The 16285-nt window shown below is 37.5% G+C and overlaps 1 protein-coding gene across 4 annotated transcripts in view; it reads left to right on the top strand.

Annotated features, from left to right (window-relative positions):
- Positions 1-16285, top strand: part of PLA2R1 (phospholipase A2 receptor 1) — a 119019-nt gene that overhangs the window by 33362 nt on the left and 69372 nt on the right. For 3 of the 4 annotated variants that reach the window (XM_006935305.5, XM_045033855.1, XM_019838149.3), the window contains exons 4-8: positions 2450-2623; positions 7404-7517; positions 8045-8188; positions 10456-10650; positions 11827-11984. In XM_006935305.5, coding sequence (XP_006935367.4) covers positions 2450-2623; positions 7404-7517; positions 8045-8188; positions 10456-10650; positions 11827-11984 — 785 coding nt within the window. The remainder of the gene's footprint in view (positions 1-2449; positions 2624-7403; positions 7518-8044; positions 8189-10455; positions 10651-11826; positions 11985-16285) is intronic. The other variant, XM_045033854.1, reaches the window with a different exon arrangement.

Raw genomic sequence — 16285 nt, 5'->3', positions numbered from 1 at the left:
CTTTGGTTTCCTCTCAGGTCATGATCTCCTGGTTCATGAGTTCAGGGTTCATGAGTTTGAGCCCTACATTGGGCTTTCTGCTGTCAGCACAGAGCCTGTTTCAGATGCTCTGTCCCCCTCTCTCTCTGCCCCTCCTCCCTCTCAAAAAAAAATCAACATAAAAAAATTCAATGACAAATGAACTTACTTGTTAGAAGAATATAGGCATCTGTTGCAAACATTTGACTGGAAGTTTCCTTTTGATTAACCATAAGAATTGGCACAGATAATCCAAACCAAGGACAATCTAACAAAACTGGGCTGTGTAATTTGAGCAGAGACAGGATCACCTGTAAGCCTCCCATCTCAACTGTGCAATGTATGGAACTGATGCAGGTTACTGCAAAAAGCTGTGTCTGCACAGCTCAGTCTATGTCCATTGAAAGGGCAGGACCAACTCTTGGCAAAAATAGGAATGAGATCAATTGTAGTGTCCTTCAGACCTTTACATGTCATGATATGGCTGTGGCCTGAAGACTTATAATTAGGGTTTATTATCGAATCTTTCCCTATGGCAGGAGATGAGAGGCAGGTACCCTATGTCCAGATCTCTCTTCCTGACATCCTCCCCCAATTTCCCCTTCTGGTATCTTCTACCTACATCTCTCCTCTCTGACATCCTACTATCTTCTAGTAGTAAAGGGCTACTCAGACCTGCAGGCACTCCTTGGGAAGTGCTTTACTTTTTTTCTTCCAAGTCAATATTTGCTGGTGTTTGCTTTGTGAACCACCTGGATTAGAATCAGAAATATGTTTAAAATGCAGGTTCCTGAATCCCACCTCAGACCTAATTCAGAATCCCTGGGACTGAGAACAAGGAATCTACATTTTCTGTACAAGCTACTAGATGATTTTTATGCAAATTGAAACTGTAGACACCACCCCCTACCCTTCTCTCATGGCCTCATGAGAGATGAACACCAGATGGACAGGGCTGAGCTTATGTCTATTATTATGTCTATTAACACTTACTGTGTTGTTCATCTCAGGGATGATCTAACATTCTAACTGAAGACAATCTCTAAAAACCCATTCTCAATGGGGAAATTTCAGACACCAGAGAAGAATGATTACTGAAATATTCCTCCTTCCTTTCTTCTCCTTTCCTTAATTTTTACTTGATGATAGCTTTGTCTTCTGCCCCTACTTGATGACAGCTTTCTCTTCTGCCCTCCTTCAATCATGGATCCTTCTATAAACTCATGTATCAGTCAGAAAACTCTATAGACAGCTTCAGAGTTATATGTGGTTTAATAACTTCTACTTAACTAACTCAGTTCTGGGGAAAGCACATTGTAATCAGACATGAAAACAAATTTCCACATTCCCAAGGGAACCATCTAAGTATTATGGAGAAAAGAAACAAACAAAAAAGATTTCATTGTTAAGTAAGTTTGAGGTATAACCAAATTAAAATTGAGCTGTTTCTTTACTACAGACCTTCTCAGAGCCTTTTCTATGCTATTGTACATTTTGAACTTGGAGGTTATATATGCATTATGTCCCAGCTCTTCTTAAAGAGTTTGTGAAGTTGTATTACTCTGTGGATCATACTTTGGGAAATAATGTTCTAGATTTTAGCAGATTGCCTGTCCATCCGTTACACTCATGCTGTAACATGTTTTGCATTTTCTACATTTTCACATTTTCTTCAAATTCTTTGGCTGAATTTGATTTCAGGTCATCACTATGGCTGCTTAGTTCATCTTGGGGACTGATTTAAAATTTTAGCAAAATCACCCAAAGTAGGTCTTTATTTTCTGTTATTTCAATAAACTTTAGATTTCAGATCCGCATTTCACACTTCATTAAATTTACTTTTAAGCATACTATGCAATGTTTCACAAGTGGATTTTCCTTCTCTTCCTTTTGGCTGAAAGAGTTTTATCTTAAATTGAGTATCAGTGTTCCTGTTCTCAGGGTTCATTTAAAAACTATGTTCATTTCAGACTCATATTTCTGTATCTCTTTTATCCCACCTAGCATTTTGGTATTTGGGGGAAAAGGCTTTTTGATACAACATTTGCATGTGTCTCAAATAAACATTTAAATGCTTTCAGTATAAAGCTCTAAATGACTGCTTTTTAAGGAACTCAGATGTTATTTTCACAAATACTTCACATCTATTTCCTCCTTTTAAAAATGCCTTCTCTTATTTTCCCAGAAGGGATTGGACCTTTTTTATTGATAATTTCTTGAATTTCCTTAAATCTTGAAAGAGTTGAACCATAAAGTGCCAGTGGGATAACAATGCATATTTCATCATAAAGACCTAATGAAGAATCAATAAGGCACTGAAGTTTTAGAGGTTGAAGTTGGAATCATTCCATTCAAATTCATTTTAGAAAAATACCTTGTTGCTTATATAAAACAGGATTATAGTTAATGTTGTAATGGACTTTGTTTTCAGCATCTGCAGAAGTGGGTTGTGATGCTGTCTGGGAGAAGGATCTCAATTCACACATTTGCTACCAATTCAACCTGCTTTCCTCTCTTTCCTGGAGTGAGGCACATTCTTCATGCCAGATGCAAGGAGGAGCTTTACTAAGTATTGCAGATGAGAACGAAGAAAACTTCGTAAGGAGTAAGTAGGGGGATGATGCACACTGACATTAATGCAATTAAAATGACTTGTTAACAGTTATGTCCAGGTATGCAAAAATATATTCTGAATAAATAAAAAGTCCCTTAAAAATATTTTTTCTTTTTGTTAATATGGTGCTGACTCACACCCAGAATTGTGACCTGTTTGCTGGGACATTCCATTTGCACCTGGGCATATATTCTTTATTTTCTCTCCCTTGGAGAAGAGGAATTGAGGCCCCAGCAAGGGACCCCGGAGAATTTGCAGCTCTAAAAGTGGATCTGGGAGACTTCTAAACTTACGTACAGATTCCTGCTCTGCTGGAGATCTTAGCTATTCAGCTTCTGTTAATGAATACGTCCTTTATTAATTTTTTCAATTTTTTTAATGTTTTATTTATTTTTGAGACAGAGAGAGGCATAGCATGAGCAGGGGAGGGGCAGAGAGAGAGGGAAACACAGAATCCAAAGCCGGCTCCAGGCTCTGAGCTGTCAGCACAGAGCCCGACGCAGGGCTCGAACCCACGGACTGTGAGATCATGACCTGAGCTGAAGTCAGACACTCAACCGACTGAGCCACCCAAGCGCCCCTAAGTCCTTTATTAATTAAACAAAATCTCACCTGTCAGTCAGTATGCACAGGTACATAGGCCTTCTCTTACATGACAAAGAACTTAAATTTAGTTGGAAAAGCAAAAGCACACACATATTAACTAACAGTATAAGACAATAATATGTCAAAGAGTTATGCTAAAAGGCTGGATCTTGGGTTTTACCTATCACCTAAACTCTCCTCTTACTTCTCCTTTATAGGTTAAATATGTTTGTAGATGTATACACACAGCTTTTAAAAAAATTTTAGAAACATTTGAAAATATCACAAAATTAGTCACTCATAAGTTTCTGATGCTTTTTTTCAAATTTTATTGCACATGTAGTACATGTTTATTCTAGAATAACTGTTTTTTTTTTGAGAGAGAGAGAGAGAGAGAGCATGAGTGGGGCAGAGGGAAAGAGAATCCCAAGCAGGCTTCATATTTAGCGTGGAGTCATGACCCTGGGATCATGACCTGAGCTGAAATCAAGACTGAATGCTTAACTGACTGAGCTACCCAGGCACCCCTAGAATATTCTTCAAATTTCAAGTATAAAGATAGAAAAGTATCCCATAATTCCATAATCCAGGAGCAATCATGTTTTTCTAAAAAAAAAAAAAAAAAAACCCAAAACATGTAAAGGCATGCATGCATATACAGTGTCTATGGAAAATAGTACTGAATAAATACAGGAGGCAGTTATTTCATGGTGGTTAGGAGCAGGAACCAGAGAACCATATGCTTGAGTTTGACTCCTGCCTCTACCACTTACTAGCAGAGCTCCTCCTACAAGTGACCTAATCTCTCTGTACCTCAAATCCCCCCCTATCAAATGGAAATAATAGCCATGCTACTTGTTAGCAGTACAGATTACACGTTATGATGCAGATGAAGTCTTAGAAAATAACAAACACTCAATGTGTGTTAACCATTTAACACCTATGCACACGGTTTGATAATATGCTTGTTTCATGCACCAGCATATAATGAACATCTGCCCATGTCTATAAATATAGGTCTGTATCATGGTTTTTAATGGTTACCTAGTATTATAGGTTACCAAGAATATATTTATCTAACCCCCTACTATTAGATAGTGATAGATAGGTAAAATTATTTATTTTGTTTTTATTTATTTGTTGCTCTTATAAACCATCCCTGCACTTACCTTTGGGCATAGATCCCCAATTATTTCTCTACAAGTTTGTGGAAGTGGATTCACTGGGTGGAAGATGAAGCTTTTGAAAGTCATCAATACCTTCCAGAAGGAATGTAACAAATGCGTGAACAGGGCAGATTTGCCCCTTTTGCCCACAGACAGGCAAAAGTGGGAAATTACGATCAAAACTGATTTCAGTGAGTCATATTGCAGGGAAAACACCAGTTTCTAATATCATTATTAGCCTGTAATGGTTTTTACAGAAAAATTTTGCATACCATTTATGAATTATACTTGTTACCTATCTTGACTGTCAGAATTTCTAATAAGAAGGTTTGGACTTACTCATCAAACTTGAATAATGATTAAAGAAGTAAGATATGTCAGAGACTTTGATTTAAATACCACAATTCTATAATTAGACTTCGGGGATTGTTTAGGATAACAGAAGTCTATTCATAAAGACAGAACCCTGTTCTGACCATGGTATTTTTTTAATGATGAGAATAGTCTAGTTTTTTGCTAATTGCTGGTGAACATTAATAGTTATAAGGAATTATCTAAGCTGTCACAAATGCCAAGAAATATCCAAAAGAATTTAGGTTTGAGTTCATTATTACAGAACTGTGAGCCGATGTACTTGTAAAGCTAAATAAACAGCTCTTGTAACCTTAAACACACATTATAAATTACCCAATGATTTTTGTGTGTATTGTTAAAACAACTGCACAGAGGGTATTTGAAATACCTCTAAGATAAGAATAATTAATATTTTAATATTTTAATTAGGTTATTTGAAAATACTGCTTGGCATTTGCCCTGATATGAAATGGGAAAATTTCTCTCCCTTGTCAATCCATCTTCCATGCCGCCTCCTGTCATCACAATACCCACTATTTAATCCGATAGTGTTACTGAAAGGACTAATCAAAATGACGTTAGAAAGAGACTCTGTGTAAATGCCGCAGGAGTTTGGAAAGGTGGGACCAGTGAATGGTATGCTGTTTCTGTTTAGGGGTTTCTGGGGTCTCAGAATTACAACCCCAGTTTTTCTCTTTCCTAAGTGGGTTAAGTTCTTCCAGTTTTCTACCATGTAACTGAAATGTTCAATCACAGAGGATGCTGCTGACTCATTTATTATGTGAATACACTGGTGTTTATACTTGGGGTGGTCATACAGTTGATCATTCAAACTGAGACTCTTTTTAGAATAAAAGGGGATGCGATTAGTAATTATTCTGAAACTACCAGCATAAACCATGAGTTTTCCTGACACAAGTCTTACCTACCAGGGCCTCAGTCTCAGTCCCCTGCATCTGGTTCAAATATATTGGGTTCCGATACAGATGAACCATAAGACAAAGAGAAAAGTGCTCCCTTTTATATATTAAAAGATTAAGTGGCAACATTTGAGAGTGTCACAAAATTAGTCAGTTTCACTGAGTCTCTGTCTCTTCTATTTTTTTTACCTCCATGATCTGATGAGAAATCAACTTTTACTAAGTTTCTGAGACTTGTTTAAAATGTATCCTATAATAAATTTTGTTGGATTTTAAAGGAAGTTCTTTTATTTTTTTAAAGCAAAATAACTGAAATATAATCATAAACTATAATATACACTGTGTAGATGATTTTGAAATTATTGTGGCTTTCCTTTTGGCATTGTACATGATCAGTTTGGTGAATCCATTCTCTTTTTGGGGAGCCATAATCCCCAAATTCAGAAATATTATTAATATTTTAATTTAGTAGGTTGCATTTTACTCTCAATGTCAATAAAATCTCTAATTATTTTAAATACTTTAAAAGCATCATTTAAACAACTATATAATGTTTTTATGCAATCAAAAATATCCATCCCTTAATTTCCATTACATACTTCTCCCTGGTTCGCCTTGTACATTTTGGGCTGGCTTTTATTTATTTTTATTTCTTTTATTTTCTTTTATTCTAGAATGCTTTTTTTAATTCAGGTAACAAAAGAAAAACCAAAGAAAACTTTCCCCTAATTCTCTAATTTTGAACCATGTTTTTCAGCACAGGCATACCAATATACATGTTTATACATAGCATCTCTAACAAAAATGGGGTTAAATTAAAATGTGAGGAGCTATGGCACAGCGGTTGGGAGCAGGGGCCACAGAGGCAGCCTGACAGAAAGCCTTCTCCCAATCCCAGCTGAAGATGCAACATTGTATGGCTCCAGCTTGGATTATGCTTCTCCTCTTGGTCACACAACTCCTACTGGCTCTCACACTGGACAGCCGTCCCGCCCCCACCCCCATTGCTGCTTGCTTTGGCATACCTTCTTAAATTTGAGGACTCGTCTCCATTCACTAACAATAATTATGTTTTCTCTTCCTTGCTAGATCCTGGTAAAAAAAAAGTTCTTTACATTGTTTAATTTTTTAACTGTGAAATACTTCAAAAATATTGAAAAATACAGAAAATTTTATGTGCACACACATATACCCATTATACAGATTTAACATCACTTCTTCCTATTCCCCTTACTTGAAGCCTATGGTAACCTCAGCAAACTGCAGTCCTGAGCCTCCAAGCCAAAGCTGCTACCAGGAACACATAGCAAGAGAGGACAGACAGAGGGGCACTTTCTGGAGTGGACTTCCTGGACACTTCCTCCTCCCCCATCCAAAACCCTTAATTGCATGAGTTCATGCAAATCAGATGGTCTCAGATGTGCAACCATGCACTCTTGGGTGGATTGATGATCCTTTAAAGGCAGCACTTCTGGATGCTTAGATTAAGCTCTTCACAGCTCAAGAACTGCTGTTAGTGAGCCTTTATAAGAATGCGGTGTTTCTCAAGATGCCAGAGCCTGACTTTGTTACTCTGAAGCATCAGAGTGGGGTTTAGTAGCACTTAAAACCCTTCTCTGTCATTGACTGCAATTCATTTATGACTACATCCTTCAGGAATGAGAAAACAAGAAAGAATTGTATCATTGTGGGGAGGGGGGTGTTTGTTTCCTTGTGTTCAAACTCTTATTTTTCTCTTCATTTTAGAGCACTTGGGCAGTGAAGCGGTGGAAATGTGGATAGGTCTGAATCAACTGGATGAAAATGCTGGCTGGCAGTGGTCTGATAGAACGCCGCTCAACTATCTGAACTGGAACCCGGGTACCTGCAATGTTTTATGTGCCTTTGATGGGTAGCATTATTTCACAGCCTTACACAGCAGCTATGTCCCACACATATAGAAGTCATGTTATTTTAAAAGTGGTTTATAAACATTTTTAAGCTTGCCTGAATTCCTATAAGGCAAGCTTTTCCAGACAAGAAAATGGAGGTCAAGAAGGTAAGCTGTTTCTCCAAGGTTGCAGGAGGGTTGGTTTAGATCCAAGACTCTAGTCAGCTGTTTTAAAAAATAGCAACAAACTGCAAATATTTCTTTAAAACAAAATCAGCTATTGCTATCTTTGAAAAATCATTTCATTGTCATGTCTGGACTTCAACTGCAAAATCATAGATATAATATAGCATCTTCTAGGATTTGTCACACATGCCAGAGAAGAGCTATCTCCTTGATGCTAAAACACCACACTTACATATGTCAAATATATCATACTTGAATAAATAAAATGACATCAATATATTTTAAACTAACCACTTTTGCCTCTAACATTAAACACACACTGTATTTTCAGAAATAAGTTTTGAGCCATTTGTTGAGTATCATTGTGGAACATTGAATTCATTGATGCCAAATGCCTGGCAGAGTCGGGATTGTGGGTCCACCTTGCCTTATATATGTAAAAAGTATCTAAACCACAGTGATCAAGAAGTGACTGGTAAGTGATTTTACTTTAAGTTGGCTTTATGAGTTGCTTACTTGTCATCTCAATGTATTCAAGTTCGTTTACATTTTTGCTAGTAATTCACAATTTAAGCAGCTAGGGCTGGATTTTATAGTTACATGAATAAAAATATGTAAGCAGATAATATCTGTTATTCCAAAGGCACCATGAATTTAACAAATGCATTTAGGTTTTTACTAAAAACCAAAGCAAAGAACCTAAGCATAGAAGACAATTTCTGCTGCTTTTTCTTTAATTTCTTCTAATTTCTTTAATTGAGTTGTTCTGCATTAGAAAAACAAGATATACTTCCTTTTCTAGTCTAGTTTTGAGTTTTAATGATGGTTACCTTAGAAATTAAATATAAATTAGAACACAGTTTTATAAAATTCTTTACTTCATTGATCTCCTACCATACTCTGAGTCTCTTACAACCATCCTCCTCAAAATAACATACAAACTTTTATGTGCAACTAAGACTTAAATACTACCTAATTACAATCTAATACCTAAAGCCCAATTATTTGTTTTTAAGGTCTCCTGGCTCTTTTTAGTTTCTGTGGGAGTTAATGTCTTAACTCAGAAAGTAGACATAAAAACATAACCATATTTAGAAGAATCATGACCAGCATAATTAGGAACTCCAGATTTAAAATAAAGAGAATTATCATTTTTATTTATTTATAAATTTTTTTAATGTTTATTTATTTTTGCAGAGAGAGGGAGAGAGAGACAGAGCATGAGTGGGGGAGGGGCAGAGAGAGAGGGAGACACAGAATCTGAAACAGGCTTCAGGCCCTGAGTTGGAAGCACAGAGCCCCACGTGGGGCTCAAACTCGCTGACAGCGAGATCGTGACCTGAGCCGATGTTGGACGCTCAACCAACTGAGCCACCCAGGCGCCCCTAGAATTATCATTTTTAAATATTATTCCTTACAATCAGATGTTAACTTTCATTTTCCTTTAAGTGGCTAACCCTAAGTGAATGGTGGAATCAGGGTGTGGGGTGGGGGGGGGGAGAAGCATTGTGCCATTTTTTTATGTAGAGTTTTCATTATGTCAAGAACATGCTGAAATTGCTATCACTATTTATGTCCTTCCCTTCCATCTCTTCCTCTCTTACTCGTTTCTTTCTTATGCCCTCCTGCCATCCTTCTTTTCTTCTCTTTTATTTACTCTAAGGTTCTACTAATTGAAGCCCAAAGACCACAAATGAGGGTAATTAAGCTAAATTAGTTTGGATTATTTGCCGTTGCTTCAGGTTTAACAAATTCTTTCAATGACCTAGTCCAGTGTCTTCAAACTGTTTCTGGGATCTGAAGGTTCTTTGCTTGGCTCCACCCTGCTTCAATCAGAGAAATTTCTCTTTTATCTTTTTATCTCACCCATAGAGCAAAGTTTATGGTTTTAATTTCAAAAGGGGTTCTATGACCCCTTGGTTGAAAATCACTGGGATAGATGATACCTAAATATTTAGATATCATTTGCGCTCAGCATCCCAGAGCAATTTTAAAACAATGTCTCATTTCCCAAATAGCAGTGGAGCTATATCTAACTAAATTAGTGCTTAAGGGAGGCACTCAGCTGTAGTTAATAAAATAAAGTAAAAATGCTAATTACCAGGTTGGGGACAAGCTTCTGGAAAGGGAGAGCCAAAAGTTCATATGCATACCACTGCCTTCCCTATTAGTGCCAAAGCATCCTGGAACTGTTCTGTAAGTCTAACCCAGGGTCCATATGAACCCAGAAGGACAACACAGACACTCAGACATACCCTAAAGGTGAAAGCTATTTGTCAACTCTGCTTTGGAGGAAGTAACCAGAATTTCAGGCTTTTTTTCAGCTGAGGATAAATATCTACATATTGTACATAAAATCTTCGGAATACCATTTATATTGTGTGTCAGAATACTCATTTTTGGTGTAAAAAATTTTTCTAAATGCAGAACTCTGACTGCTAAATTTTACATCTAGCCCTGACGGTTCACTTTGGCTTATGACCTTCACCAAGTCTCCTTACCTCTTTGTACCTTAGCTCATCTGTAAAATAAAGCACTGAGATCCATTTAATCTAGATCTAGATCCTATAGTGAATCCTTCTCAACTCTGAAGATGTAGATGATTTATATGTTATTGTTTCATATGTCTCTATTTTTCAAATTTTTAAAATAATCATATATTGATGGCAATTTCTATTAAGGCTAACAAGTAACATGTTAAAAATTATGGAAAATGACATTGTTTTTCATTGTTTTAAAAAGAAAAAGATGCTTGGAAATATTACACTACCTACTGTGAGCCTGGCTGGAATCCCCATAATCGTAACTGCTATAAACTTCAGAAAGAAAAAAAGACCTGGAAGGAAGCTTTGCATTCTTGCCAGTCTGACAACAGCACATTAATAAACATTGCCTCATTAGCACAGGTGGAGTTTCTTATAACCCTCCTTGGAGATGGTAAGTGCCACATGTCTTTGAACTAAGAGGTATGAAATATAATGTAGTCACTCTCTTTATTAGTGGAGTTGAAAAGAAGTTAAGCTATGTAAAAGTGATGATTTATGGTATATATATCTGAAGTTTCAAAAACATTAAAAAAAAAAACATGAAACTTAAACCTGTAATTTAGCTTTATGGCCACTAGATAGCAGTCATGTGCTATGGTCATGTGATCTAAGTAGTAATGGAATTCCTTAGATAAATAATTGGATTTTAATAACTGTAGCCAGTGAAAGGTTTGGTGGTTTTCAAGCTGTGTGCCATGGTTCAGGAATTCTGAGCTCCTGGGCCTGCACCCACCTTCCGTGCATCAGAGCAGGCCTCCCCCTGTGTCTTGTATTTGACATGGAATTCTTCTGAAAAACATTGAAATCACTGAGTTAGAGTAAATTTTTTTTTAATGAAAAAAAAAAATCTCCAGAGTCTACACTGGTGACTTTTTGGAAGTTAGGTTTTAGTTTCGAGTAAAAACAAAAATCCTCTCTGTCACTTTTTCTCACCTTCTGCATTTGAGATTAAAAGAATCCTGTGGCTGCCTCTGTCTCAATAGGGGCACTTGAACGTTTCTCTCAGCCTCCTAGGGTCTTTTCACCTTACCTGGGCTGTCAAACTTTATTTACTTTTCTGGCAACCCCATTGCTCCCATTTTAATGCTTCTAAGAGTTTCTGCTCCTCTTTTTCCCATGGCAAAAAAAAAAAAAAAAAAAAAAAAAAAAAAAAAGAGAGAGAGAGAGAAAAGTCAAGAAAAAATATATTGTAAAGATTTTTCTTTTAAAGGTCCTTTTCCTAATCCAATTGACCTTCCTATTTTTCCTTTATCTAGGCAAAAGCAAAACCATACTGATCAAATATACTTTTCATACAGTAGCAGGAACTAATTAGAGTCCCAGCAATCTGACTTGCTTTTAAGCTTTGTCCTTGCATTGGCTTTAGCTCATACTCTGCCCCACTTACAAGGTCTGAGTCAAGCAGATGGGATAGTATAGGGGGAACAAGTTTAAGTAGATATTTTATACTGAGACTTAAAAGGTTTTATCACGTGAAAAAATAAAGAAGAAATCATTTATAACAGGCCTGGTGCATTATCTCCTTTGCATTAATAGGATTCCTGTAGTTTACATTTCTCTCTTACAGAAAATGCATCAGAAACATGGATTGGTTTGAGCAGCAATAAAATTCCAGTTTCCTTTGAATGGTCCAATGGCTCTTCAGTCACCTTTACTAATTGGCACGCACTTGAGCCCCAAATTCTTCCAAATAGAAGCCAACTATGTGTCTCAGCAGAGCAATCTGTAAGTTGATTTGTTTGTTTAGTGCTCACTTTGCTGGATTTGTATTGAGGGCCACCTGCATCAGGGACTTGGGCTGTGGCAGAGACCAAGGCACAGTCCCTACTCCTCCTGGGGCTTCTACGTTAGGCAGTAAACATGCACACACAGGAGAAACATGGTAATTATAGTTGCGATCATAGCTTTGAGGAGATAGGTGATGTGATGGTGAACAACCTGGGTTGGGGCTGCTACTTCATACAGAATGGTCAGGGGATGCTCTCCAAAGAGGTGATGTTTAAGCTAGAACTTAAAAAAAAAAAAAAAAAAAAAAAAAAAACAACCTCTGGAGGAGCAGGGGAAGAACATTCCAGCCAGGGGACAGCTGCTAGTGTAAGAGCTCAAAGGCCAACCAAGGCTTGCCATGTTTAATAATCAAAAAGGAGACCAGTGTGGCTTGAGGGGATCCTAGGAGAGGGGGCAGGAAGAATGCAAAAATGTGAAGCTTACAGTCCTGGTGTAGAATGACAAAAGGACTTCAAGGAGATGAAGGGCATTGTTTGATTTGCATTTTATTTTATTTTATTTTATTTTATTTTATTTTATTTTATTTTATTTTATTTTATTTTATTTTATTTTATTTTATTGTGGCTCAAACACACAAACCATGACCTGAGCCAAAGTCAGAAGCTCAACCAACTGAGCCACCCAGGTGCCCCCTGATTTAGATTTTAAAAAATAACTGTGGCTGCTACATAGAGAGTAGCTTAGAGAAAGACAGAAAATGGAAGCAGAGAAACCAGTTTGGGGGCTACTTCAGTGTTGAATTGGGGTAGTGAATATAGAGACAAGGAGAGAAATTCAAAGATCCCTTGGAGGATAGGAATTGTTGCTAGTAGATTGGGGTGAGAGAGGAATAGGTTTTTGGCTTGAGCAACCACCATGTTTGTGGATGATGGTGCCATTGACCACAGTGGTGAAGATGTAAGGGGAAGATCTGAGGTGTCAGGAAATTACTCTAGAGGCTGATGATTTTTAAGCTCCATTATCCTATTAACATAAAAGGATTTCTACAATGTGCGTAACCTCATTGAAAACTGTGAATCAGGGGCGCCTGGGTGGCGCAGTCGGTTAAGCGTCCGACTTCAGCCAGGTCACGATCTCGCGGTCTGTGAGTTCGAGCCCCGCGTCAGGCTCTGGGCTGATGGCTCAGAGCCTGGAGCCTGTTTCCGATTCTGTGTCTCCCTCTCTCTGCCCCTCCCCCGTTCATGCTCTGCCTCTCTCTGTCCCAAAAATAAATAAATGTTGAAAAAAAAATTTTTTTAAAAAAGAAAACTGTGAATCAATGGAAAATCTTGCTCTTTTCCTCACAAGAATGTAATGGTCCCGGTGGCCTTAACATCACACTTATTTCTATGCCCTAATCTCTCATTTATCTAAAACATCTGATTTAATCCGAAGTCATTTGAAGGGTTTATTATATGTTTAAAGTAGACTTAATCTCTTTGATCAGATAGTTACTAAACTCACTGGCTGAGTTTTAAGTCATTAGGATTTGGTAGGCATTCTCACTCTTTCTTACCACCAGGAGGACACCATGTCAAGTGCAGTTAATTAAATGTTACTTAAGTAGCTGGACAAAGTAATGGCACCAACCAAACATAGAAAATTTCTAAGCACTTACTTTGATGGCACATTTCATTGTTTCCTCTTTTAGGTTGTTATAGATATGCTCAGTTACAATTAAAATGCCAAGGTAGTTCTCAAGTCACATTTGAAAAGGGACAAACAATGACCTCTCTAAATGTTTATCTTGCGTCTAACTCTTCTGAAAGCCATCACTGTTTATTCTACAATATTTGACGCTTTATTGGTTCATTGGTTTTGAGATAATTAAGATGACCTTCATTTCCTACTGACATTCTCCTTTTACATTTGACAGACATTGGTTATTTACTTAGCAAGTTCACAGAACAGGAGCCAACATTTGAACATAAAAATTATTTTTAAGGGAGTAAGAACAGGTATTAATACTATAGGATGTGTCAGGACAATGCTGCTGTAAGTGTGATACTTTGGGTCCTCCTTTCTGGCAGCTTAGTGGCTCCTTAAATAGTAAATGCATAAAAAGTAACATTCATTCCCAGGAAGTAGAACTCAACATGAATATGATTATTGTAATTAACAAGTTACCTAAGCATGGTTGATGCCTAATTTGAATGTGAGAGCCTAGGAAACTTTCTCCATTCATCCATCCATCCAATTGTTATTAAGCAAATACAGTAGGCCTAACAGTATCCTTTAACTGGATGGCTTGCTAGAAGACTCCATGATGGTGGGCTATAGGGCTGCTCTGTAAAATGAAGGTGTCAGCCTCCTACCCAGTATGTATATTCCCCTAAAAACCTGAATGCCTGAATTGTGTGGTTTTAGCCTAAAGGTCTGATTTGTGTTAACAAATCCTTTGGGAGGATAAAATTTTAATCTGTTAGCAGTTATTGTATTTCATTATTAATGTAGGTTGTTAGAGCAGCTATCTGCAGAACTAGAAGACGTGAAAGTATCCACCTGTCATATAAAGAAGAAATGGGGTGGGGCTTTGGAAACTTAGTGATAAAGAAGGACATTATGGCTTGAGCACAAAGTTCATCTACGATAATGTTATCTAGGGTGATTCATGGTAGCTTCCAGGCATTTCCCCAGCATTAGGTTTATATATGTAAGTAGCAAACATTCCACTTAATATTTAGAAGTGGTTGAAGAAAGGAAGCAGCAGTCTCACTTGGTCACGAGGATAGTTTCCAAAGTGTGGTCCCCAGACCAGCAGCATCAATCAATTGAAACCTTGTCAGAAATGCAAATTCTTGTGTCCTACCTGACCTGTGAAATGAGACACACTGATCATGAGGCCCCATCATCTGCACTTTAGTAATCCTTTCAAATAATTCTGGTGCACAGTAAAGATTGAGAATCCCTGCTCTAACCTATCTTTTTAAAAGAAAAATTGAGAGCAGCTTAATGTAAATCTAGGCTGAGCCTGGTATTAAATCCTAGTTTCCAGTTTTACTGACTATAAAACTTGGCGCAAAGTATTAAACCTAACCTTTAAAATAGGAATGATAAAGCCTACCTCACAGAAACGTTGAAATTATACATGAAAATCACACAATATTAAGCCTGGCACACTATCAAGAAACATTAATGGCCCCTCCCCTCCTATCCACCTCTCTGGGATTGCGCATCTTGTAATTGTTCACATGCTGGAGAGAGCAGGGCCTCCCACTCTCATGTAGAGAAAGTATCAACTCTTCTAATGACAACACAAGGTCCTGACCCATTACCCCATACTGAAACACTTATTATTAATCATATTTTTTATTTAAATAACTGAAACAATCCAGTGAAGAAATGGGTAGAAGACATGAATAGACACTTCTCTAAAGAAGACATCCAGATGTCCAACAGACACATGAAAAGATGCTCAACATTACTCCTTGTCAGGGAAATACAAATCAAAACCACACTGAGATACCACCTCATGCCAGTCAGAGTGACTAAAATGAATAAATCAGGAGAGTATAGATGCTGGCAAGGATGTGGAGAAACGGGAACCCTCTTGCACTGTTGGTGGGAGTGCAAACTGGTACAGCCGCTCTGGAAAACAGTGTGGAGGTTCCTCAAAAAATTAAAAATAGATCTACCCTATGACCCAGCAATTGTGCTACTAGGCATTTACCCAAGGGATACAGGAGTGCTGATGCATAGGGGCACATGTACCCCAATGTTTATAGCAGCACTTTCAACAATAGCCAAATTATGGAAAGAGCCTAAATGTCCATCAACTGATGAATGGATAAAGAAGATGTGGTTTATATATACAATGGAATACTACTTGGCAATGAGAAAGAATGAAATCTGGCCATTTACAGCAACATGGATGGAACTGGAGGATATTATGCTAAATGAAATAAGTCAGGCAGAGAAAGACAGATACCATATGTTTTCACTCATATGTGGATACTGAGAAACTTAACAGAAGACCATGGGGGAGTGGAAGGGGGAAGAAAAAAGTTACAGAGAGGGAGGGAGGCAAACCATAAGAGACTCCTAAATATTGAGAACAAACTAAGGGTTGATGGGGGGTGGGGGAGAGGGGAAAGTGGGTGATGGGCATTGAGGAGGGCACCTGTTGGGATGAGCACTGGGTGTTGTATGGAAACAAATTTGACAATAAATTATACTTAAAAAAAAAGAAAATAACTGATGTTGCCTATCAGCATCAATAATGAAGTTAATTCATCCATCTTGTAACATGTTTCCCCTTA

The sequence above is a fragment of the Felis catus genome, chromosome C1 (genome assembly GCF_018350175.1).
Source record: "Felis catus isolate Fca126 chromosome C1, F.catus_Fca126_mat1.0, whole genome shotgun sequence".
NCBI lineage: Eukaryota > Metazoa > Chordata > Mammalia > Carnivora > Felidae > Felis > Felis catus.
Note: the sequence above shows the minus strand (reverse complement) of the source record. Positions and strands in the feature narration are given on the sequence as shown.